The sequence below is a fragment of the Mustelus asterias genome, chromosome 11, assembly GCF_964213995.1.
Source record: "Mustelus asterias chromosome 11, sMusAst1.hap1.1, whole genome shotgun sequence".
In the NCBI taxonomy this organism is placed as follows: domain Eukaryota; kingdom Metazoa; phylum Chordata; class Chondrichthyes; order Carcharhiniformes; family Triakidae; genus Mustelus; species Mustelus asterias.
Window position 1 is genome coordinate 45776878 of NC_135811.1, and position 26164 is coordinate 45803041.

General features: G+C 44.6%; 1 protein-coding gene across 1 annotated transcript; it reads left to right on the plus strand.

Annotated features, from left to right (window-relative positions):
- Positions 1-6427: 6427 nt before the first annotated feature.
- Positions 6428-26031, plus strand: LOC144500238 (cytochrome P450 26C1-like). The gene is made up of 6 exons (XM_078222915.1): positions 6428-6631; positions 8655-8930; positions 9719-9874; positions 20716-20853; positions 21166-21312; positions 25663-26031. Exons 1-6 carry the CDS (start codon positions 6428-6430, stop codon positions 26029-26031), a joined length of 1290 nt encoding a protein of 429 aa, XP_078079041.1.
- The last annotated feature ends 133 nt before the right edge of the window (positions 26032-26164 follow it).

The window sequence follows — 26164 nt, forward strand, 5'->3', positions numbered from 1 at the left end:
CCGGATTCTATCCCCGTAACCCCACATATTTACCCTGCTAATCCCCCTGGCACTAAGTGTCAATTTACATAGCCAATCAACCTAACCCGCACATCTTTGGTTAGTTGTAAAGGTTATAACTATTTCCAGTGGCAAGAAGCCGCTCCTTCGTTTCCCGGGTTGGAGATGGAGAACAGTCGCGCAGTTGGTCTGGGTCAAAGAGGGACCCGATCAAAAAGACTACCCCCCGCCCGCCCGCCCCAAATGCGGAGAATTAAATCCAACCCCACTCCAAAGCGCTGTTTGGAGGGACACAGAAATGGGGAAGAGAAACGGCTTTCTAGGTGAAAATGATGTCGCGGTGAACGAAAAATAATTCTCCTCCAAATATCAGCAGCGGATATCAGCAATAGTGGAGGATCTGGGACTCTGACCTCCCAGTGCCAGAACTCCCGGGCTCTGAAATTCAGCACCACAGTTACAAATATCCGCATGCAACAACTTCACAATAACACAGTCGGCGATTTCCTTTTCGGATTTTAAAGTAAAACTAAGTTTGCTTTGTAACTTATTAAACAACCCCCAGTCCTGGTTACGCCTGGGGGTCAACATTTAACACTCGGAACCAGCAGATTGTGGTCTTTTTTATTTAAATTGCAGTTTGTGACTTTCAGTGACCTTGTTGATTTAATTTTCAATTATATCCTAAAGAATGCAAACGTCCTTATCCATATAAACAAGTTATCTTAATACTGTGTGCGTGTGTCTGGCACAGTAAGAAGTCTCACAACACCAGGTTAAAGTCCAACAAGTTTATTTGGAATCACAAGCTTTCAGAGCACTGCTCCTTCATCAGGTGAGTGGAGGTTAGTTCACAGACACTCACCTGATGAAGGAGCAGCGCTTTAACCTGGTGTTGTGAAACTTCTTACTGTGCCCACCCCAGCCAACGCCGGTATCTCCACACCATGTGTGTCTGGGTTAGGAGGGGGGGGGGGGGTGATTACTCTGGGTTTGGGTTCATGCTGTGTGTGTTTGTCTGGTGTGGGGTTGGTGTGTCTCTGTGTGCGTATGCTACGTGTGCATGTATGCTGTGTGTATATGCACATACACAGCATACACAGCGTTTATGCATTTGCATTCACAATGTGTGTTTGCATACATACACTGTTGTATGTGCGGTGTGTGCGCACACATATGCTGTGTGTGTGTGTGAGCGTATGCTGTGTCTGTGTGATATGCTGCGTGTATGTGTATGCTGCACATGTGTGAGCAGTAAGCATATATGCTATGTGTGCATGTACACCATGCATGCAGTGTGTTCATCCATGTGAGCTGTGTGTATGCATGTGCGTACTCTGTGTGTGGGCATATGCTGTGTGTGCATGTGCATATGCTGTATGTGCATGCATACACATGTTGTGTGCATGCACACACTTTGTGTATACAATATGTGTGTTGCTTATGATGTGTGTGAGTGTATATGATGTGTATACAATCTGTGTGTATATGCTGTGTGTGCAAGCTGTGTCTGTATATATGCTGCATGTGTGTGTGTATGCGTGCTGCATGTGTGCAGCTTAACACGATGTATGTGTGCGTGTGTATATACATAGTGTGTGTGTATACGTGCATATGCACTATGTGAGTGCATGCATACCGTGTTAATGTGTGTGCATGTGTATACAGTGTGTGTGCATGTGCAGCGTCTGTGTGTATGTGGATCTCACTGCCTGTATTGTATAACTATCTTCATGGGCAGAATTTCACTGCCTGTGTGTTATAAATGTCTGAAAAAATACAATTTCACTGCCTGAATGCTACATTCTCATGAATGGGATTTCATTTGCCTGTCCGTTCTGAATAGCCCAATGAAAAGGATTTCACTGCCTCTATGTTACAGCTATCCCTGGAAACAGGGTTTCACTCCCTATATGTTATAACCCTCCATAGCAACAGGATTTTACTGCCTGTATGTTATAATCATCCCTAGAAACAGAATTTCAGTGCTTGTACATTATAGCTATCCCCATGAACAAGATGTCATTGCCTGTATGTTGTACTATCCCCGTGAAATGGATTTCACCGGTATATTATAAATGTCCCGAGAAATACAATTACACTGCCTGTACACTAGAACAATCCGCATGAGCAGGATTTCATTGCTGCATGATTTAACTATCTCATGAACAGGATTTTACTGCCTGTATGTTACAACTATTCCTAGAAAGAGGGTTTGCTGCCTGTATTGTATAACTATCTTCATGGACAGAATTTCACTGCCTCTAAGTTATAACATTTTCCGTGAACAGGATTTAGTCATAGAACCCCTACAGTGCAGAAGGAGGCCATTCGGCCCATCGAGTCTGCACTGACAACAATCCCATCCAGACCCTATCCCCGTAACAGATTTACCCCGCTAATCCATCTAACTACGCATCCCGGGACACTAAGGAGCAATTTAGCATGGCCAATCAAGCGGAACCACACATCTTCGGACTGTGGGAGGAAACCGGAGCACCCGGAGGAAACCCACGCAGACACGGGGAGAACGTACAAATTCCACACAGGCAGTGACCCAGGCCGGGAATCGAACCCAGGTCCCTGGAGCTGTGGGACAGCAGTGCTAACCACTGTGCCATTGTGCCACTCATAACCACAGTGCCACCCATTTCACTGCCTTTATGTTACTACTATCCCTAGAAACAGGATTTCACTGCCTCTGAGTTATATTTTTCCCCATGGAAAGAATTTCACTGCCTGTATGTTAGATCTGTCCTCATAAGCAGGATCTCACTCCCTGCATGTTATAACTAACCTCATGAAAATGATTTCAGTGCCTGTGTATTGTAGCTATCACCATGAACAGGATTTTGCTGCCTGTATGTTACAACTATCCCTAGAAACAGAATTACATTATCTGCATGTTATAGCTATCTGAATGAACAGGATGTCACCGCCTGTATGTTATAACTTGCCCCATGAACAGGATCTCACTGTCTGGTATGTCATAATCATCCCATAAACAAGAATTCACTGCCTATATATTACAACTATACCTGGAAACAGAATGTCATTCCCTGTATGTTACAACTCTCATTAGCAGGATTTCACTCTCTGTATTGTTTAACAGTTCCCACGGACAGAATTTCAATGCCTGTATTTTATAACTTGCCCCATGAACAGGATTTCACCGCCTGTATGGTACAACCATCCCTAGAAACAGGGTTCCGCTGCCTGTATTGTGTTACTATCTCCATGGACAGATTTTCACTGTCTGTATATTATAGCTTTCTCCATAAACAAGATGTCACCTCCTGTACTTTGTAACTATCCCCAGAAACACCATCTCACTGCCTCTATGTTATAACTATCCCCAGAAACTGAATTTCACTACCTGTATTTTTAAGTATCCACTGAACAAAATGTCACTGCCTGTATGAGATAATTATCCCTAGAAACAGGATTGTACTGTTTGTACACCATAACTAACCTCGTGAGAAGGATTTTATTGCTGCAGTTTATAATTATCCCCATGAACTGGATTTCACTGCCAGTGTGTTATAAGTGTCTTGAGACAGACAAGTACACTGCCTATGTGCTAGAACAATCCTTGTTGACAAGATTTCACTGCTTGTATGGTTTAATTATGCTCATAGACAGAATATCACAGCTTGTATGTTGTACTATTCCCCGTGAAGGGGTTTCCACAGCCTGTATGTTACAATTGTCCCCGGAAACAGGGTTCCACAGCCTGTATCGTGTTACTATCCCCATGGACAGATTTTCAGTGCCTGTATGTTATAACAATGCCTGTGAACTGGATTTCACTGCCTTTGTGTTACAACTATCCCCAGAAGCAGGCTTATTCTGCCTGTATAGCATGATTATCCCCATGGATTGACTTTCCCTGCCTGAAAGGAACATCAATTCCCATGAACAGGCTTCCGTGCCTGTATGTTACAACTGTCCTTCAAAACAGGATTTCACTGCCTGTGTTTTATAAGTATTCCCATGACAAAGATGTCAGTGCCTGAATTTATAACTATCCTTAGAAATGGGACATCACTGCTTACAAGCTATAACTATCCTCGTGAGAAGGATTTCACTGTTGTATGTTACAATAATCTCATGAACAGGAATTCACTGCTTGTATGTTACAACTTGTAGAAACAGGATTTTGTTACCTGTGTGTTACAACTATCCATGAAGAAGATTTCGCTGCCTGTATGTTATAAGTATTACTTATTAGTTATACCTATCCCCAGAAACAGGATTTCACTCGCTGTATTTTTTAACTATCCCCAAGAACAGGATGTCACTGCCAGTATAGGTATCTCTGTGAACAGAATTTCACTGCCTGTATGTTATAGCTATCCCCATGAATAGGGTGTCACTGCCTGTGTGTCTGTCTCGGTAAATCCCTCGCCACTTATTTTAATAACTGGGCAAACAGGTGAATTTTGCAAACTGGAAGCATGCAAAGTGATCACCTGGAGCAGATGTGAAAGACTATGCATTTCGCTTTTCTGTTTATCTTTCAAAATCAAACTGTATGAATTGTGAAGACTGTTCCATAACTTCATTAAGAGTCGCCATCAGGCACTGGCTTTACTCCAGCATTAAACTGACTGATTAAAATAAAGGGTTCATGTAACATTGTTCAGAGAATGACAGAGTAAGTTTGTGATTGCAGTACCTGATGTTTTTTTTGGCCGCGGTTGTTGGCTGTCTATGGGACGGTCTGTAGCAATAGCTGCCCATATGGAAGAGAGTCGGTGCAGTTCCTGCTATTGGTTATCTGTTTGCCCTCACTGAGTTGCCACCGAGTGCCCACAAGGATGTGTCACACTGCCTGCTCTCCAACTGCTCCTCGCTGCTTCCATCCTAATCATCTCCATCACTTCCCACTAAATCCCTCTCATTTGGGGCGGATTATCAGAACCTGATCATTGCAACTCAACAAAGTATTTAAATTGGCCAACGACGTCATTGGAGGAGGTGGATGGTGTGGTTAGCGAATATCTATAAAAACTGTGTGTGTACATAAAACCCCGCACCAATACACACACGGTTTAGGCTGGGATTTTGAAAGAAAACTCTGTTTGGCGGTCTGAAAGGACGGGATTGGCGAGTCCGAGGTCAGCCCTGGCACAGGAGTAAGTTTGGACACTTCCCTTCCCTCTGTGAACCTATTATTTGCCTGAGCGTTTCACTGACACGCGTGAATAAGATGTGTAAACTTCCACGCTGAGTCAGCCCGGAGCAGCCAGGGATTTGCGGGCCCCGCTGTCTAGATGGGGAACTGAGCCAAGCGATTAGAAAGCGAGCTGCAATTCTTGCCTCCAAATCGATATGTTTTCAGAATCCCAAAACATTGGGGCTGACCAAGTCTGCCGTGGATTCCAACTCTGAAAGGAACCGTTTCATTCAATCAAAAAATGTTATTGGACATCTCCCCGTTTTTCATCTACCGTTATCATGTTCAGCTTTGGCCAATTTCTACAGTTAATGTTTGTGGATTGTGCTGATTGGGTTTTTTTTTGTTTGGGGAGAGGAACTTGGTTCGATAATTCTCATCTCCAAATTGTTGGGTTTTTGGGTTGACTCGCTGTCACGTGTCGGTGCGGGACACAGTTTTCACCTTGTATCTTTCCCCACCGGAACAGAACAGGGGTAAATTTTCGATAATGAAGAGCTAACTTTATATTTTTAAAAAAACACAGGGCAGCATTTTGTTCTGGTGGCCGACCCAATGTAACTTCAGAGGAATGAAAGAAGAATTGTCTTGTTCTTGAGGAAGTGTTGAGGTGATACATTTCAACTGTACATTGCAATCTTCAGGGTGTTCTATGTGTAAGTGCTGTAAATGTATGAACACACACAGACCGTGTATCACACCCACACACACACACAACTGGGGGAACAGGTAATCCCGAATGGAATGGGGAAAATTCCATAAATTCAGTCGGATTAGGGCGGACATGCGTGCCTTTTTTTCCCTGATTGTCAAAGGGAATCTGAATTCCAGTGTTTCCATGTTACCAAAGTGTCCACGCTCGCGGTAAAATTTCACTCAGTTATTCCTTAAATAATCCACAACCACGATTGTAGACTTTTAAAACGCTCAAAGAGATTTTAAATTTCAATTTACTGAATGAATGTTGATTAATAATGACTGCAACCCTTCCCGGTTGCAGTTAATACATTAAGATTTAAATGGTTCCTGTTTTTTTTAACAAATTAATCTTTTTTCTTTGCGCAGGACCCGAGCGGAGATTCACCAGAACACTCCAGCGGAGGTATTTTGGGTCATTTCGTTGTTAAAGAGAGAGAGGGAGCTGGTTAAAACAAAAACACCAGTTACTTTTCCTGCGAGCCAGTTCCCCGCGGAGCTCGGGAATTCTACCCCCCCTCTGGATTGAAGCAGCTCCCGCGGTTGCTGGCCATGTTCCCGGTGGGAGTTCACTACCTGTCGGTTCTGGCCACTGCTCTCACCTCGCTCCTGTCGGCGCTGCTCCTGCTCGCCGTATCCCGACAACTGTGGACCCTGGGCTGGAACGTGACTCGGGACAGGGGCAACAAGCTGCCGCTGCCGGGGGGCTCGATGGGCTGGCCGTTACTCGGAGAGACCCTACACTGGATGGTCCAGGTAACAACAAAAAGAGGGCAAGAGACAGAGAGAGCTAATGCTGCAAGTTTCACATTTGTGTGTGTCGCTTAAGAACCATTTCCCCTGTCCTGGCTGTGTCAAAGTGTCTTCCTCGCTGCCAATGTGGCCAAATAAATAATTGTTCTTTCCCAACGCTTCCATTCTGATAGAACCAGGCCCCCTCTAAGGCAGTTTGTTCCTTTATTGGGTTCTTTGATTGATATCTCCCTCGGCAGGTGGGGGAATCCTCCCTTCTCCCAATAAAGTCGGAGAGCACAGATGTGCCTTGGGCAGGTCTTGGCAGGATTGCTTCCCCTCCCGTGTGAAGTGTCAGGAGCCCTGGCTCTCCCCGGCGCCCTCACACCAGCGTTGGCTTGAAATCCGTCCCGGCTCCTCAAGTGTTTCAGGAGTGCCCGAGCTGAAGTCTTTTTGTTACACTGTGTCCCACGGCCCGGTTCAAGAAAGGGAAATGTCCCCATAAACGGGCTGAAGATCCGGGCTGTGTTATCACATTACAATCCCTGCTTTTTATTGTCCTAAGGAAATTGCTGTCTGCAGGGTAATCACGCCAAGATTCGGGGAGCGGCAACTAGCACTGAAATAAAGGCAAAATATTGCGGCTGCTGGAATCTCAAACAAAAACAGAAAAATGCTGGAAAATCTCAGCAGGTCTGACAGCATCTGTGGAGAGAGAATAGAGCCAACGTTTCGAGTCTGATCCTTCGTCAGATGCTGTCAGACCTGCTGAGATTTTCCAGCATTTTTCTGTTTTTGAACTAGAGCTGAAACTCTGGTCGTGTTCCCACAGAAAACTCCCCATTTGTGGAAAGACTGGGAGAGCAGGAACCCCCCCCCCCCCCCGCCCCCGGGACGGGTGGGGATTTGGTGGGGATTGGGGGGGGGGGAAGTTTTGGGATTGACAATGAGAAGGAAAGCCACCCCAGGTAGCACAGTGTGGACCTGATTCCCCGCCGGGGAGGGGGTTTCTCACAGACACTTCCAATAAACAGGGTGAAGAAGATTCAAGTCAAACCCCTAGCCATCAGGATATGGGGAGGGAGGGGGTTAAATCAGACTGTGTTTCATTCCTGTCAGTACCCGGGGTTGCCAGAAGCTCTGTTTTTGCCTATCCCTCCCAGGCTGGACACAGAGTTTGTTCCAGGGCAGTCACTCGCTCTTTCTCTCGGCAGGGCTCCACTTTCCACGCTTCCAGGAGAGAGAAATATGGAAACGTCTTCAAAACTCACCTGCTGGGCAGGCCGGTAATCCGAGTGACAGGCGCCGAGAATATCAGGAAGATTCTGCTGGGGGAGCACAGGCTGGTGAGCGCCCAGTGGCCTCACAGCACCAGGGTCCTGCTGGGATTCAACACACTGGCCAACTCGATCGGAGAGCTGCACCGCCACAGGAGGAGGGTAAGGACACATCCACTCATTACCCCCCTGCAAGGGGGAATCTCTGCTGACAGTGCCCGCATTGCCCCAGAAACTTCTGGACAGATTCCGGAGTTAACAGAATCCAATTCAATGCTGGGTCTGTTGCTGCTTCTGTCACTGGCTCTGTATTTGGGATCATGAAGCATTTGAACATGTTAAATTTGAGCAGGATTCAGTATCAGGAAAGGTCAGTGTGCGGTCTCTGTCTTTCTATCGCTCTCTCTCTATTTCTCTTTTATCTATCTCGCTCTCTCTCTCTATTTATCTATCTCCCTCTATCTATCCCCCTCTATCTATCTCCCTCTATCTATCTCACTTACTCTCTCCCTCTCTATCCCTCACTATCTCTATTTATCTGTCTCGTTCACTCACTCATTCACTCTCTTTCTCTTTATCTCGCACTCACTCTCTCCCTATCTCTTTATGTCTCACTCTCTCTTTATCTCACCCTCACTCTTTACCTTTCTCACTCTCTCTTTATCTCACTCTCACCCTCACTCTTTATCTCTCCTTCCCTCTTTATCCCTCCCTCTCTCTTTATCTCTCTCTCTCTTTTTATCTCTCACTTTCTCCAATTGTCTCTCTAGATGCTGGCTCGGGTGTTCAGCCACGCCGCTCTGGACACCTACATTCCTGGCATCCAGCGGCTGATCCGCAGCCGGGTGCGGGACTGGTGCCGGGAGCGGGCTCCAGTCGCCGTCTACCCCGCCACCAAGGCTCTGACTTTCTGCATCGCCGTGCGGATCCTGCTGGGTCTCCCGGCGGCGGATCAGCAGCTCGACCGCCTGTCCGGCACCTTCGAGCAGCTCATGGACAACATCTTCTCGCTGCCTGTGGATCTCCCGTTCAGCGGCCTGCGAAAGGTAAACCCCTACCCCAGCCCAACCCAAATACCCTGCTCTTGTTGTGATTCCTGCTGTAAGTATCTCAGACATACACATGTAGGAAGGGGTTGGAGAATTGGATCGTTCAGTAGTGTGTTTCAGTCTAGCAAGCTCGCCCGCCAACACAATAAACCCTCTCTCCCGTAGACCTTATTCATTCCACCTCCAGTACAGTAGACTGAAACCCTTCAGAGCCCTGTTTATCTCAAGGGGTGAAGAGCTACACTGGGAGGAGAGTTTGACTGCTTCAATTTATAAGTAAGAAATCTCACAACGTCAACAGTCTGGTTAAGTCTTACCACAGTAATTCTTACTGTGCCCACCCCAACGCAGGCATCTCCACATCAGTTTATAAGCAAAGCATCGTCGATGATTAGAAAGATGCCAACATTTTCTCTCCTGTTTTTGTAATGTAGAAACGTTTCAAAACCTAAACTCGAATTTTTGAATGTAAGTTTTCCCCGGAAGCTTTATATTTCTCTGTGTGTGTGTGAACACACAGCTATATATTACATGACTGGCTTTTCAAAAGTAAAAAAAATCCCACCCAAGTGGTGTACAGAATTCCCATTCTTTTATTCAATGGGGAAAGTATCAGATTCACCCCCGAGTTATCTAATGGCCAGGCCTCTCTTAACTTAGAGACTGAGTGCTGCATTCAATCCAGTTATCAGCAGCAAGATCGGTATTGGTTTTAAATATAAAGTCAACTCAGTCTGAGAGCATTTGGTTGCAGAATAATTGTCCCTTTTTAATTTTAAAAACAGGGCATCAAAGCACGTAACGTCCTGCACGAGTACCTGGACAAAGCGATCACAGAGAAACTGCAGAGCAGCGGCGCTGAAAGCTCCCCCGATGCTTTAGATTTGATGTTGAATAGCGCCAGGGAGAACGGGAAGGAACTCAGCCTGCAGGAGTTGAAGGTAATGGAATCCCGCCGCTGGGAAATGCGTTCATCCTTTCATCTCCCACCCTCCTCCCAATCTCTCCACTTCCACAATCTTTATTTGCGTTGTTGTTAATTCCTCCCCTTGCTCCCAGAATGAATGAATATAGAAACCTTTGCCCAAACATCTGATTCATCCACAAACTCAGACTGTGGGGAACAACACCAAGACCAATGGTTTAACCAAAGTGTGCAGTAATAATGCCCTTGTGTATTTTCTGCACCTACCGGTAACTGTCTCGGGGGACAGCGGGGTCCCAGTGAAGCGGAGAGTGAACAGCCCATCTCAGACAGATTCCGAACTGCCGGCACCAACAGCTAAACCTCCATCTCCGCCCCCACCATCCACTCACCCTCCCCCCACTCCCCATCCACATACCCATCCCCCTCCCCCACCCAACCCACTCACCTCCCCACTCAGCCTCCCCCGTCCACTCCCCTCCCCCCACCCACTCACCCTCCCCCCAGCCACTCTCCCATCCCCTCCTCCACCCAACCCACTCACCGCCCACTCTCCCATTCCCCTTCCCTCCCCCACCCACTTACCCTCCACCCCCCCACCCATTCTCCCCTCCCCCAACCACTTACCCATCCCCTCCCCCACCCAACCCACTCTTCCCTCCCCCAGGCACTCACCCCTATCCCCTCCCCCACCCACACTCCCCTCCCACCTACTCACCCGCATCCTCACCTACTATCAATCCTCCCCCCCAACTCACCCATCCCCTCCCCCCCACTCTCACCCCCTCCCCCAGCCCCACCCCCCACTCTCCCCCCCTCCCCCCCCCCCCCCCACCCCACTCTCACCCCCTCCCCGAGCCCCACTAGATGCTTGGAGTACACGGTGGCTGTGAGCGTGCTCTTCTGCGGTCCGGATTTCCCAACGGTAAATCAGGCGAGTTATTTAAAAAATGAAAGTATTGAGTATCCGAAAACATTCTCCACTTGTCTATACCTCCTGGCAATTAAACTAAAGCTGTGGACAGTTGCTCCAGAAGGCAGAACCGTTTTTGTGCATGTTTGTGTGTGAGTTATCATCACCCAGCCCTTTAGTCTAATAGCCTGGAGATCTTCAAAGCAGTTGCAAGCAGAGTGGAAATGTCAGACCACCAGATACACTGTTTGTTCGTGACTTCTTTATATTAACTCCTGAAGCTCCATCTGCCCAGGAGAGGACCATGTTCATCAGTGACTCACACACATAGGCACATCTCCCCTTTGTCACACAGGAAAGCTAGTGCAGATGGTAATATGTAAACACCACTTAGTATCAATAAGAAAACAGTTCAAACAATGTTCGAGAACATTTCACCATTTCTCTCACAATCTAGCAAGCCATACCAACCCCTAGACTCTGTTACCTCTCCATAATAAATTGCTAGGCATCTCTTTCTTTTTGGGGTAGGGCCTGGGTGGGATTGTGGTCGGTGCAGACTCGATGGGCCGAATGGCCTCCTTCTGCACTGTAGGGTTTCTATTCTATTCTATTCTATTCTATTCTCTATCATTATCTGTGTCTGTTAAGTCTGTTACTTTTAAGCTACCAACAATACAGGGATATTATCTTCTTCCAATCTATATATTATTTTTCTATTCAGAGGAAATGTTTATTAATGACTGATTAGTGAAGTGAATCTGCTTTCCTCTCTCCATTGTTGCTTTAGTTTCTGAGAAGGCCAGAAGATAAGATACAGCTGCAGAATTAGGCCATTTGGCCCATCGAACCTGCTCCGCCATTCGATCATGGCTGTCCGTAATGTACACTTCAGATAAATTCCAATGAAACCATCACTACTGATGAGCTTGAAACAAAGATTGCTTTTGCACTACTGTTTTACCATGGCTTCCCTTTCCCTTTTGCACTAATACTAAAGATCCAGCATGGATCCAGATTCGGAAACCACCCTGACTCCAGAGGACAGCAGCATGGGGCAGGGGCAATCTGAGCCCCTTGCAGTTGGCTGTTTTAGTCCAGTGTCATACCCAGCACACTTTACATTGAGGAGAATTCATTTAGCAATGAATGCCGAAGGTGCTGGAAATCGACGATAAAAACAGAAAATGCTGGAAATATTCAGGAGGTCAGATTGCACCTGGGATGAAAGGGCATCAAACTGAAAGGTTCGCTCTTTTTCTCTGTTTACAGATACTGCAGAGTCTTTCAAGCATTTACCAAATGAATTCTCCTCAATGTAAAGTGGGTTGGGTATGTCATTGGATTGAAATACTGCAACAGTCAACTGCATGGGGCTGAGATTGCCCCTGCCCCATGCTGCTGTCCTCTGGACTCAGGATGGTTCCTGAATCTGGACCCATGCTGGATCTTTAGTATTAGTGCAAAAGGGAAAGGAAAGCCACGGTAAAACGGTAGTGCGAACACAATCTTTGTTTCAAGCTCATCAGTAATGATGGTTTCATTGGAATTTATCTGAAGTGTACATTACGGTCAGCCATGATCGAATGGCGGAGCAGATTCGATGGGCCGAATGGCCTAATTCTGCAGCTGTATCTTATCTTCTGGCCTTCTCAGAAACTAAAACAACAATGGAGAGAGGAATGCAGATTCACTTCACTAATCAGTCATTAATAAACATTTCCTCTGAATAGAAAAATAATATATAGATTGGAAGAAGATAATATCCCTGTGTTTTTGGTAGTTTAAAACAGACACAGATAATGATAGAGAAAGAGATGCCTAGCAATTTATTATGGAGAGGTAACAGAGTCTAGGGGTTGACATGACTTGCTCGATTGTGAGAGAAATGGCAAAATGTTCTCGAACATTGTTCCAACTTTTTTTTATTGACACCAAGTCTTAAGATGACTTTAGTTTATTTTCTAAATAAGGCTTCACAGTGTGGAAAATGCAAAAATGTAGTATTCTAAATTATGTCTGTGATATCATGCTGCATCTTAGTATCTTTTCTATCCTGGGAGAAGTTTGTTTTTCAAATTCAACCCACCCCCACCTTCAGCTGCATTTTAGTTTGAAAGGAAGGGCCCAAATCAAAAGAGGTTCCACTTAGTGCAAGTAACGAGACGTGCCACTAATGGTCGATACGACGTCATTCAGTGATCCTTGGCACTGATTCAACATTATTGTTGCTGATATTTGTCATTACTGGAGATGTTTCTTGGCATTAGTTCAGAGAGAGAGATTTGAATTAACCAGCAAACAATTTATTTTCCTACTGTACAATTATTTTGATTTCACTGAATCTAAGGAAAGTTAGTGTCGGTTTGAAGGGATTTCTATTTTTTTTATGTTAAATTTACAGTGTTGGTCAGGACTGTGGTCTGGGTGAATTGACGTGAAATTCTATGGTGGGGCAATCTCACATTGCTGAGTTTAACAAGTGCAAAAAGTTCCAGTGCATTGTCCAACCCTGGGTTTGCAAGATGGTCAGATTAGAACATGGCTCTTTTTAAAACATGTCTGACCTTAATTTGAAAACCCAAGGAGTCACCGTATTTAAAACATATCAATTTTTAATTATTGAGAGATCTGTACATGTCTGTACATTGGGACTGCAGACTGATATTGAGAAGATTGATTGTTAGTATCAGAAAGCCAGGAGCCAGCCAATGTAAAAAATGTTTTGCCTTTGAGTGCAGTTATACTACTGCTGCTGCATGAATCCTAGCAGACTCCTCATTGGAGTACTGCATCCTCGGGGAAGCTGCCACACCCCTTTCTTTAGACATAACAATTTTAAGTTTATTTATTAGTGTCGCAAGTAGGCTTACATTAACACTGCAATGAAGTACTGTTAAAACCCCCTAGTTGCCACACTCTGGTGCCTGTTCGGGTACACTGAGGGAGAATTTAGAATGGCCAGTACACCTAGCCAGCACGTCTTTTGGACTGTGGGAGGAAACCGGAGCACCTGGAGGAAACCCACCCAGGCACAGGGAGAATGTGCAAACTCCACACAGACAATAATCCGAGCCAGGAATCAAACCCAGGTCCCTGGTGCTGTGAGGCAGCAGTGCTAACCACTATGCCACCAACTCCAGAATCTTGAGAAATTGCATTTTGCATTGCATTTGCAGGATCCCTGGGACCTGCCAGGCTTTATAATTTAAACTGTTTTTATTTTTGTAATACTTTGATATAGTGAATCCTCCTTCTGCACACTTATAAAACTGTTTAGATGCTGTAAACATGCCTACACAGAGATCATTCCTGGCTGTCAGAATTGAATTCAAAGCCAGTGACTGCAAATAAGTTGCTGCTGGGCTCAAAGTAATTCTGTAATCAGCAATCTTAGATGCTAATAGTATTAAGTTAATTATTTTCCTAAAGTCAACAGCAAGAACAATAGCATAAACCAAAAATACAGACTCTCCGCATAAGTAAAAGTTGGTGCTCTCTGTCTCCACTGCTCTTTGATCTGGTGTTAGAAGCTCTTGCAGTGGAAATATAACTCAACCCTGACGCTGATGGAATGATTATACCAAATGCCTTTACAGTACTACACCATTGTTCACCATCCCTAAGGTGGTACAAGTGATAATGACACTTGATCTGGATATAAAATTCATTTTAATGCAATCAATGATTGGTGAATAAAATCACTTCCATTCTGCTTTCTTCTTTCACCAGTCCTGCAAGGGGTCTGGAAACTTGAGGATTCCAAAATTCTTATCTTCTTTTTGCAATTGGCTCAAACGACAGCTTATTTCCACAGTGCAAAATGGATTGCATTTGGCTGAGGCCAATTGTGAGGCAGAGTGTGGAAATGATGAGCCTTTTCCTTGGTTATCCAGATATTCCAATGTCCTTAGTTTTGGCCCATCTGGACTCTTTTGAGATGACTGCTGAACATAGCATAAATTTGTTAGGAATTTATGAAAACCTCAGATCAAACCTGGTCCACTTTACTTATTAAGGAAATATTCATTTAACAAGATCAGGTTCTGGGAAGAAGTAGTTTCATATCTCAATCAATTGCAAAATCAATGGCTACACTTACATGAGAATTACATGCAATTTAAAAATATATATTCTTGCGATGAGACCTGGTGGCAAGTCTGATGTTTAGTGTCCATTTCTAATTACCCAATGAAAGTTGATGGTGGGCCTTCTCCTTGACCCACTGTGGTTTGTAGCTTTAATACACAGGAGGTGCATGCTAGGACGCTTTAGAGAGCACTTCAGTGTTAAGGGTAGGATTGGAGTCACATATAGTCAGACCAGCTAAGAATGGCAGACTTCTTTCCCTCAAAGACAAAAGTGAACCTGTTTTTACAACATTGACAGTTTCATAGATCAGCTTTTATATTCCTTCTGACCTTCTCCTCTGAGGAAATATTCAAAAAGCATCAACTAAACCAAATAGATTTTACATGTTTCTTTACCTCTAAATGGATTAAAATGAGAGCATTGTACTCCTACTCTCTCACAAACACAAAGATAAGTAATGGATGTCTCCATTTTGGATAAAGTAGATATTGGGACAGTAAATTGAAATAGGAGGAGTAATAGAAGATATTGAGAGGTTGGTTCTAATTGTTAATTAGATAATGGCCAAGTTGCTATCGATTCTACATCTTTGAATTGATTGTATTTGTTCCACATAAATCTTTTATATTGCCTGATGATTCGAGAGGAATCTCTGATCCTGGCCAACCTTTGTGCACTTCAGTTAGATCAGCAATTTATACCATTGGAATGAGGGACGGTCCTGAATTAATGCGGCTGCATTACAGGATTTTCACTATCCAGCCCAAATAACATGGCATTTTGATACTGTTCACATTGGTATCTTGGAGAACTTGAGGCCCACCACTAATAAAAATGGAGATGAGAAGAAAAGCCTCTTCCTACAGATCAGTGATTTTCCATCTAAAGAGTTGTAGTTGTGCACTGAATGACTTCAAAAAGGGTTTGGATGAATATCAGGAGTGGATTTCATCAAGAGAGAGACACAATTAGATGATAAACACTTTAATGGTATTATTTCCAGGCAAGAGAAAAGAAGGAAGCACTGCTTGTGGAAGGCAGCTTGATGGGGTAGAGTATTTTATTTCTATTTATGGATGAATAGTCTAGGGATTTATTTCATTAACTTTGGGTTCATGGAGATTTATTGAATAGATGGAGTAAAGAGCATGATAGGTTAGACTGTATATGGTCTTTGTAATCTATGATCTCAATGGGTGGAATGGTGTATTATTGTCCCATGCTTTCCTGTATTGCTAAGCAGTGTCTGTTTCAGTTTAATGAAACCAAAGCTTATACTGAAACCATAGAAGTTGGGTCTGATTGGTTAAATCATTTCAGAAAAAAAATAGATCTAATGTTAAGGCTAATGGCAGGATATCTGAGCTAGTTAATATCCCATTGACCTTGAAATATATCAAGCAGCAGAAATGTCATTACATTTTTCCTCTCAAAGAAAACTTGATTATTTGTACATCTAACTTTTCTCCATCTTCTGTCCTTCTAATTTCTTTCATTTCTTTTGTGTACTTTTTGACCATCGATGCTTCTTATGAATTTATTTTGGATTGCATGGAGATTATATTCCACTATTTCGGTACAACTTGGAATTCGTTTTGATTAAGACATATGTTTCACTCTCCCACCAATGATTCACTGAGCCATCCAGAGAGGTTCCAGGATCAATCTCCACCTTGTGTAACCAAGCCTTAAGACCTTTGGTTAGAGAGGTGAAAACTAAGCAGAGATCCTGCTCTTTCTTTAGCTGTCAAATGACCCTGCTGTAAATGTTTTATATAGTCATTGGTCGAAATAGGAAGCGGCTTAGGTGTGGTGCCCATCCCTGTTGGGTAGCCTGTTGTAGTTGACCATGCAAGCTCAAACAAGACACTTGAAGAAGTTAAAAGAAGTTGATTGATCCCCATGGATTGTGCAACAGGAAAGAATCTTCGAGCCAGGAAAGGAGAAAACTGATAGAGAAAATGGTGGAATGGAAAATATTTGGTGAACAGAATAATGGCAGGAGAAGAGAAGCATTTCAGGGTTGTGACAGTGAGGTTTCTCTGTTCTGCTGTTATATTTTTTTCTTCTTGTCAATAAAACTGCCTTCCAATATAAACAGTGGGAAGTTTAATGGTAGTGTATCCACGGCTGAGCCAGTAGCTCCGGGTTTGAGACCCATCCCAGGACTTGATGGCCATGGAATGTGTGTTCAGACACAGCCAAACAGGTTGAGTGTGTCAATCTGCAGATCCTTCCAAACACACCAAAGGCTTATGGCAAGAGGAGAGATTCCTGATCAGCCATGTGACAGAACGAAAGTTGGAGCCTTGACCATCACTATCCATACCTCCACTCTACAACATGTTGCCACAACAACTCGAACTCCCTGATTGATGTGAATGAGCTGCCTCTTAAACGATCTGCTAGCACTATTTGAAGAAGGGCGGAGAAGTTCATTTATTCCCCAACCACAGATTCCCTGGTCACTGTATGACCATGCCATACTTCAATTGACTACCAACTTTCCCTGCATTACAATAGTGGCTCTGCTTCTAATGGTATTCAATGGCTGGGAAGTACATTGGAACATCTTCAGGTTGTGAAAATTTAACTTTCTTCCTTTCTTGTTTCACCTCTCAATGATGGTAGGGATTTAGGATTAATTTGAGGACCTCTGCAAAGTGAGGACAGATACCTGCACCAGAGAGCTTCAAGGATTCTTTCAGTTATGCTTTATTGTGCACCTGCCTGGTTACTCTCCACATTTTAACAACTTTCTGCTACACTGCATACATACACATATATTATGTATATACATTATCCACATGCCCAATTCAGTGAACATTGACAGGCTATGCAACATAGAGGGCATCACAGTTATGCCAAGTCTTTTTTCCATTCAAATTTGATACAAATTTCCTATGGGGGTAGCCGGACTTAAATTAAGAGTGGGAGACATTGCTGCTTTCTTCCCCCTTTCATAAACTAGCAGACCTGAGGCCAATTTAAGCACTTTATTGCCATCTCAACTGAGATAAGCCTCGACAACAACTGGAGTGGCTTAGTTAAGATCACTGGAACAGGATGTGTAACCTATTCAGGATATCAGTTTGAATATGTAAATTAAACTTCTAATGTGTTTAGCATTTTATCCAAATGGGTTGGTTCAGGAACAACATAAAGATTTATTTTTATGACACATTACATGTAGTCACCATTACTTTAACCAAGCATGAGTTTCTGGTAATGTTTGAGTACAAGTAGTACACAAAAGATAATTTATCTGGCAAGTTGGAAAAGACAGCATTATATTAAATAACTTCTAAAATATTGACCCTGATGAATTATGAATTAAATGGTATTTTAAAAAAATATAAATCATACAAAGATTTTGAAGTGAGACAAAAGTGATATAAACAAACTTCACCACTTTCCACTGCTCTGCAGCCTTCAGTGTAATAGACATGGATAAGGCTATCAGTAGATACATTCTTATTGAAATTCAAACTAAAAAGAATTACTATTTGAACAAATTATCATGGTGCCTTACACTTGGTGTGCATCATCTCTATTAAGAATTAATGTTAAGATTTAACTCCAAATAGATGGAAATGTGGTGTTGAATAAATGCTTTTATATGACACTCTTTCATCCCCACACTGTATCAGCAGCTATGGCTTGTTTGGGTAGTGTTCTTGCCTCTGAGTCAGATGGTTACACTCCAGAAATTGAGTACAATCCATTAGGTATGGAGGGAGGAGTTAGGCTGGACTGGTCTATAGGAAAAGGCAGTATATTTATACAGGATGCCCCAAAGTATTTACAAGCAAGCCAAGTGTTTTTGAACTGTAGTCGAATTGAGTATAACTGACACATGAGTGAGTGTTGGCAGTGTTATTTTTCAGATGGGAGACTCAGAACTGAGCCCCCATCAACTGTAGAAAATCTTCTGGCATTATTTCAAAGCAGATCAGGGGAGTTGTGCCTGGTGTCCTGGCAAATATTTATCCCTAACATTACAAATACAAATGATCTGGTCATTATCTGTGTGCGGTGTGTGGGTTTCCTCATATGAAAACAGTGGCCGCTGTAGGAAATTACTTCATCGATTATAACGTATCACGGGACTGGATTTCAGGACAGTTCTCTGCAACATCACAGAACACAAGAAACATGAAAAATCCCAGCACACTTGATGCCATCTTGATAAAATCTGCACATAAGAAACATTAGACTTTAATTAACATGTTGTGGAAAAGGAATACATGAGATAGGAGGCAAATGAACTAACATTTAGATAAAACAAAGACCGAGAATGGAAGCCAAATGGAATAGAAATCAGCAAGTAATGATTTGGCTAAGAAGACAACAACATTGGGTTTAAAAGTCTGCAAGTTGTTTCAGGAAAGAGAGAATGAAGGAAGCTAAGAGTTTTATGACTTTGAGATCTGAGAAAGAATAAGTTGCGGATGGAGACTGAGCCATAAGACCTGAGTTGGATGTGGGGAGGAGGAGGATGCAGAAACCTGTCACTCCTTCAGAGAAATTCTGGTCACAGTAAGGCGAATAAAACAGAGAGGAAAGATTTCCACCAGTGGTCAGTGGTTGAATTAATCAATTACACTCATTACATGATCCATTAGGTATGGAGGGAGGAGTTAGGCTGCACTGGTCTATAGAAAAAGGCAGCATACTTATACAGGACACCCCAGTGTATTTACAACCATTGAACTGTAGTCGCCATTGTAATGCAGGAAATGCGGTAGCCAATTTATGCACAGCCAACTCCCACAAACAGCAATGGTCATAATGACCAGATTAGTAAACTGGTTGTGGAATTTTTGTTGGCTGTGACACAAGGGGAACTTGCAGAAGCAAAAGGAACATTATCAACTTGACAAAGAGGGTTTGCACCAGCGGTTATGGTCATAAAAACCAAACACACTTTCTATTTTATATCTGAACTTTAAACAAAATCTCAGGTGATCCACAGTGTGGCCATTCAGCTGCTGATGATATAAACCCTCTTAGTGCTTGAGATCTCATGGACATTATGGGATCTCGAAACATTATTGATCTCTTGGAGTAGCACGGTGGCACAGTGGTCAGCGCTGCTGCCTCACAGCAGGGTTCAATTCCCAGCTTGGGTTACCGTGCAGAGTCTGCACGTTCTCCCCATGTCTGCGTGGGTTTCCACTGGGTGCTCCGGTTTCCTCCCACAGTCTGAAAAACGGTCTCCCTCAGTGTACCCGAACAGGTGCCAGAGTGTGGCGACTAGGGGAATTCACAGTAACTTCATTGCAGTGTTAATGTAAGCCTATTGTGACACTAATAAATAAACTTTAAACATTAGTGTGGTCTATGCACAGCTAAATGACCGTGTATGGAACTCCACCTGCCTTTGAGCTTTGACAATGGGTCATCTGGACGCGAAGCATCAGCTCTTTTCCCTCCTTCCAGATGCTGCCAGACCTGCTGAGATTTTCCAGCAGTTTCTCTTTTGCCTTCTACTGGCCCGACAGTAAACAAGCGAGTCTTTAAGCTGGTCAGTCTTTCTGTTGGAATGAACAGTTAGCCGAGGAATGATCATGAACTACACTACTTAATGGGGAGATGTTTCAGTATTTGAGTTTAATATATTCAGATTACACTCTGAGGGGATTAAGTGAACTTTTTGAATCTCCATTCGCTTTGGATTGATTTCTTTGTGTGTTTTAAGGTTTTGGCTGTTTGGGGGAAACGTTCAGAGATAAACTGTGCCCACGGCTCTTTTAATTGTTTTAGGCTTTGATCAGCTTTTTGCGGTAGAAATAAACTCTCCTCCTCCCAGCACTCTGCCACTGATCTCGACACCTCTCTTTATATTGCAGGAAGCTGCGGTTGAATTGATCTTCGCCGCTTTCTCTACCACGGCAAGTGCCAGCACCTCTCTGGTCCTCCTGCTCCTCCAGCACTCCCAGGCCCTGGAGAAAGTGAGACAGGAGCTGGAACAGCACGGGTTGATTCACAACTGTCAATGCCATCACCCCACCGCGACCCGGGATAAACCTGCTCCCCGCCAGGATAGTCACACCGATAACAAGGAGGGTCAGCACGGAACAGTAACCCGAGGCCAGCACTCTTCCACCCAAGAGAAGTTAACCCGGGACAACGGCTGGCTTCAGTCCACCCCCTCCGCAGATTATCGGGATAAAGAGTGCCAGCAATCCCGCATCGGCCAAGAGGGTAGTGTCCAGACTGAAGAATCCTCTCAGTCCCCAGTCACTGCAGACTGTGAGTTCCCCGGAGCCGCAGTATTACACAGTGAGGCGCCTCAGATGTCCCAGGATTGTGAGTGCCAATACAGCCTGAGTCTGGACACACTCAGCCGCCTGCGCTATCTCGACTGTGTGGTCAAGGAAGTGCTGAGGTTACTGCCCCCAGTGTCTGGAGGCTACAGGACGGCGCTCCAGACATTTGAGCTGAATGTAAGTAACACTTGACGCCGGCGAAGGAGCGTTTCCACCCAGCCAGGGAGAGTAGAATTAACCAAACGGACACTCGGTCCATCGGTCTATGCCGGGCATTTTTTTATTTGAAGAACTCTCCAATTAGCCCTTAAAAATGTTGCATTTTCCAATATTTATCCTATCTCCTTTAGAAATTCCCCTACTTGAATCTGTTTTTAGATCACAAATATTGGCAAATTAATACTAACAGTGTATATCCATTTTCATCCATTTTGAATCGAATAAGAGCAAAAAGGACTATTATTTGAATGGTAAAACATTGCAGTATGCTGCTGTGCAGAGGGACCTGGATGTCCTTGTGCAGGAATCTCAAGGAGTTGGTTTGCAGCAGGTAATTAAGAAGGCAAATGGAATTTTGTCCTTCATTGCTAGAGGGATGGAGTTTAAAAACAGCGAGGTTATGTTGCAGCTGTATAAGGTGCTGGTGATGCCACACCTGGAGTACTGTGTACAGTTTTGGTCTCCTTACTTGAGAAAGGATATACTGGTACTGGAGGGGATGCAGAGGAGATTCACTAGATTGATTCCGGAGAGGGTTGGCTTATGAGGAGAGACTGAGTAGACTGGGTCTATACTCATTGGAATTCAGAAGAATAAGGGGAGATCTTCGAGAAACATATAAGATTATGAAGGGAATAGATAAGATAGAAACAGGAAGTTGTTTCCACTGGCGGGTGAAACTAGAACTAGGGGGCATAGCCTCAAAATAAGGGGAAGCAGATTTAGGACTGAGTTGAGGAGGAACTTCTTCACACAAAGGGTTGTGAACCTGTGGAATTCCCTGCACAGTGAAGCTGTTGAGGCCACCGCATTGAATGTTTTTAAGGCAAGGATAGATAAATTTTTGAACAGTAAAGGAATTAAGGGTTATGATGAGCAGGCGGGTAAGTGAAGCTGAGTCCACTAAAAGATCAGCCATGATCTTATTGAATGGCGGAGCAGGGTCGAGGGGCCAGATGGCCTACTCCTGCTCCTAGTCCTTATGTTCTTATTATATGAATAGGGAGGGAATTGGGGAAATGAATGGGGAATACTGGAGAGCTGATGGCCTCTTAATCCAGAAACTCAGCTAATGTTCTGGCGACCTGGGTTCGAATCCCGCCACAGCAGATGGTGGAATTTGAATTCAATTATAAAATTCTGGAATTAAGAATCTACTGATGACCATGAAACCATTGTTGATTGTCGGAAAATCCAATCTGGTTCACTAATGTCCTTTAGGAATGGAAATCTGCTGTCCTTACCTGGTCTGGCCTACATGTGACTCCAGAACCACAGCAATGTGGTTGACTCTCAACTGCCCTCCAAGGGCAACTAGGGATGGGCAATAAATGCTGGCCCAGCCAACGACGCCCATGTCCCACGAATGAATAAAAAAATATGGTCAGTGTAAGGGCAGAAGCCTTTTAAAAATTTAGTTGGGGCATCATGATCTGCACGGGCTTGGAGGACCGAAGGGCCTGTTCCTTTGCTGCACTTTTCTTTGCTCTTTGTTCTAACACCAATTCTCACCTTCCGTCTGATTCCATTGCCAATTAAATTTCAATTCATTCAATGTAACGTTCCTTTGCAAGTGGCGCAGTATCGCTGTCCAGGCCGAATGTGCGCATTGTATCATTTCAATTCCAAGTATTGAGGCTGAATATTTTAATTTCGGTAGAATCTAGCCTATTCCGTTATTATACAGGTCGCCGCTTAACCAAAACCAACCCAGGAGCAGGGTCGCCTCTAGTTTATTGTGAACTGGGGTGGGGTGGGGGTGGGGTGGGAGTCAAGGTAGATTGGGGGCCACAATTTAACAGAAACCACACGCAGTTTGTTGAGCCGAATGAAGGTAAAACAAACTAAATAAGAACACACAAGCAAACTCTTAGACACTTTATAATGGTAAATATGGAAAACCATCGTCAGAGCAGTACAGGGAAGCAAACACAGGGTTCCCTGTGGAAATAACTCCCAATGATTTGACCCCAGATCCTAATTGAAGCCAAAATTGCCCTGCCGCAAATTGAATCAGAACATTGATTGGCTATTTAAATACACTCACCAACACACACCATTCCCCAAGGATTATCCAGGGAATGGGGGTGGGATGACTGGATCACCACTAATCCAGCAGGATGGTAATGCGGATTAAAATGGGAGTTGATCCTCTGTATTGGACTCCGCAATCTGGCATTGAGCCAGGTATCTCGCAGTATTCCGCGGTGTTAATGGCATCTGAACAAGTCCAACTCCTCGGAACAAAAGCAAAATGCAGGGACTACTGATGGAAGGTCATCGGTCTGTGATCCCTGAACTTTGTTTCTCTCTCTGTCTCTCTCTCTCCGCAGACACTACCCGATCGACAGAGATTTTCCAGCATTTTCTGTTTTTATGAAAACTCCCAAACTCCTTAAAGGAGCCGGGACATGTTCTGTGGGATTCGCTCCAGTCATGTCTGTGAACACTGCAGGTTGAGCTAATGAGTGAAATGGCCCTAACTGATTAAACAGGGAAACTGAGCTGGTAAAACTCCACATCTTAAACTCGAGCCTTGATTCTTGTACATGCATTAGTTTCTTTGGGTGGGTGGGGGTCCCTGAGCCTGGAGGTGGTCCCTGGGCCTAGAGGGGCCCTGGACGGGGGGAGGGGGGTCACTGGGCCTGGGTGGAATCCCTGTGCCTGGGGATGGGAATCCCTAGAGGATCTCTGGGCCTGGGGGGTGGAGGAGTGGGGGGGGGGGGGGGGGGGGGGAAGTGGCGAGGGGGGAAGATTCCCTGGAAGATCTCTAGGCCTGGGGGAGGGAGTCCCTGGACCTGAGGAGGGGGGATCCCTGAGCTCGGAATGGCCCCTGGGGGTGGGGTCCCTGGGTCTGGGAGGTGTGAAGGAGTCCCTGTGCCTGGGCGGGGGGAGATGGTCCCTGGACCTGGATGGCGCCCCTGGGCCTGGGGTGGGTGGGGGGGGGGGGGCGGGGAGAGATGGTCCCTGGGTCTGGGGGATGGGGAGGAGTCGCTGTGCCTGGGGATAGCCCCTGGGCCTGGCTTCTGCCACACTCCGTTCATAATTATTTCCAGTTGGCTAAGCCCAATGTGGGAAGAGTGAATGCAGCCCACCAGAGCCTCCTGGCATTGATTTCCCAGTACAGCTTGGTGACTCTGGACGGTTTGCACATGTGTCCAACATCTGGCTGGGAAAACAAACACTTCCTTCCGAGTCCAGCTGAGCCGTTAGTTACGCGGCCAGGGATCTTCCCGTTCCCTCTAGCATAGCTGGCCATCCGTCGGCTGAAATAAGCAGTTTGGGAGCGAGTGCATCGATTGGTATCTGTATATTGAGTCATCTGTGTCCACTATCTTCATCTGATGACAACTACAATATTTAAAATCAGTTAGAAAGTTACACAGAGCGCACCCACCGCTTTATTTAATGCAGTTTCCTTCAACAACTCATAGTTAATACCCTCTCCCCGGCAACAATAAACCAGGCACAATGCTCCGGGTTCTTTCCCATTCTGATCTGAATCGGCTGCTTTCAGCCTGAGTATAGTAAGAAGTCTCACAACACCAGGTTAAAGTCCAACAGGTTTATTTGGCAGCACTAGCTTAAGTAAGGCTTACTCCAGCCTGAGTAACAGGAGTCCTACACTTTACCTCAAGGATGGGGAGTGAGAAAATGGGAGCCCGTTGCCCATTTAAGGTTAGGATGGACAAACTTTTTGGTCAAGTTACAAGGAACTAAACTTCGCTTGAACTGTTGCCTTCTCCCCGTTTCCCAAATACTTCTCTGTTCTGCTGCAGGTCCTGTAAAATATCTCTCCACACAGGGAAGCGACTGTCTGTAGGTGGTTGACTGAATTCCTCAATATATTGAGATAAAAGCAAATTACTGCGGATGCGGGAATCTGAAACAAAAACAGAAAATGCTGGAAAATCTCAGCAGGTCTGACAGCATCTGTGGAGAGAGAGTGGAGCCAATGTTTCTGGATGGATAACACTTCTTCAGAGCCGAATGCGAAGATTTATCCTGACTCGAAATGTTAGCTCTATTATCTCTCCACAGGTACTGTCAGACCTGCTGAGATTTTCCAGCATTTTCTATTTTTGTGCCCTCAATATATTGTGTTGTTTACAAGAGCTGTTATCGAGTAGCTGGAACGAAATGTTGCGAAAATATTCATGAAATATTATTTGCAAATGAAGGAAGAAGTCACTTCATGTAACATTTAGTTGGATGTACATTTCATTTATTTTTATCTTATGTTTATTAAAATTTTAAAATGACAGAACTCAGTCGTTAGTTACAGTCAAGTTTTTGTCTGATTGCCAGGGGTGTCAGATTCCCAAAGGTTGGAATATTATCTACAGCATCCGTGACACACAGGAGAGAGCCGCCGTGTACCTGAACCCGGACACTTTCGACCCTGACCGCTTTGGGCCAGAGCGGGACGAGAGCAAAGCGGGCCGCTTTAATTATTTACCTTTCGGAGGAGGAGTCCGGAGCTGCATTGGCAAAGAGCTGGCGCAAGTAATCCTCAAAACCCTGGCCATTGAACTCACCAGAGCAGCTCGCTGGGAACTGGCCAGCGCCACTTACCCCAAGATGCAGACTGTCCCGGTCGTGCACCCTGTCGATGGGCTGAAGGTTCGCTTCCATCGCGTGGACGGAAACGAGGAGAACGTGGCCCTAAAAGAATGACCAATGCATATAAATATAGACAAAACAAGACACGAAGTGCATCGCAGTCCGTGGCTGATCATTGCCTGGTGACCATTACCCGTGACTTCCAACAACATGGTTAATTGTATCCGGACTATTATTCACCAAAGGT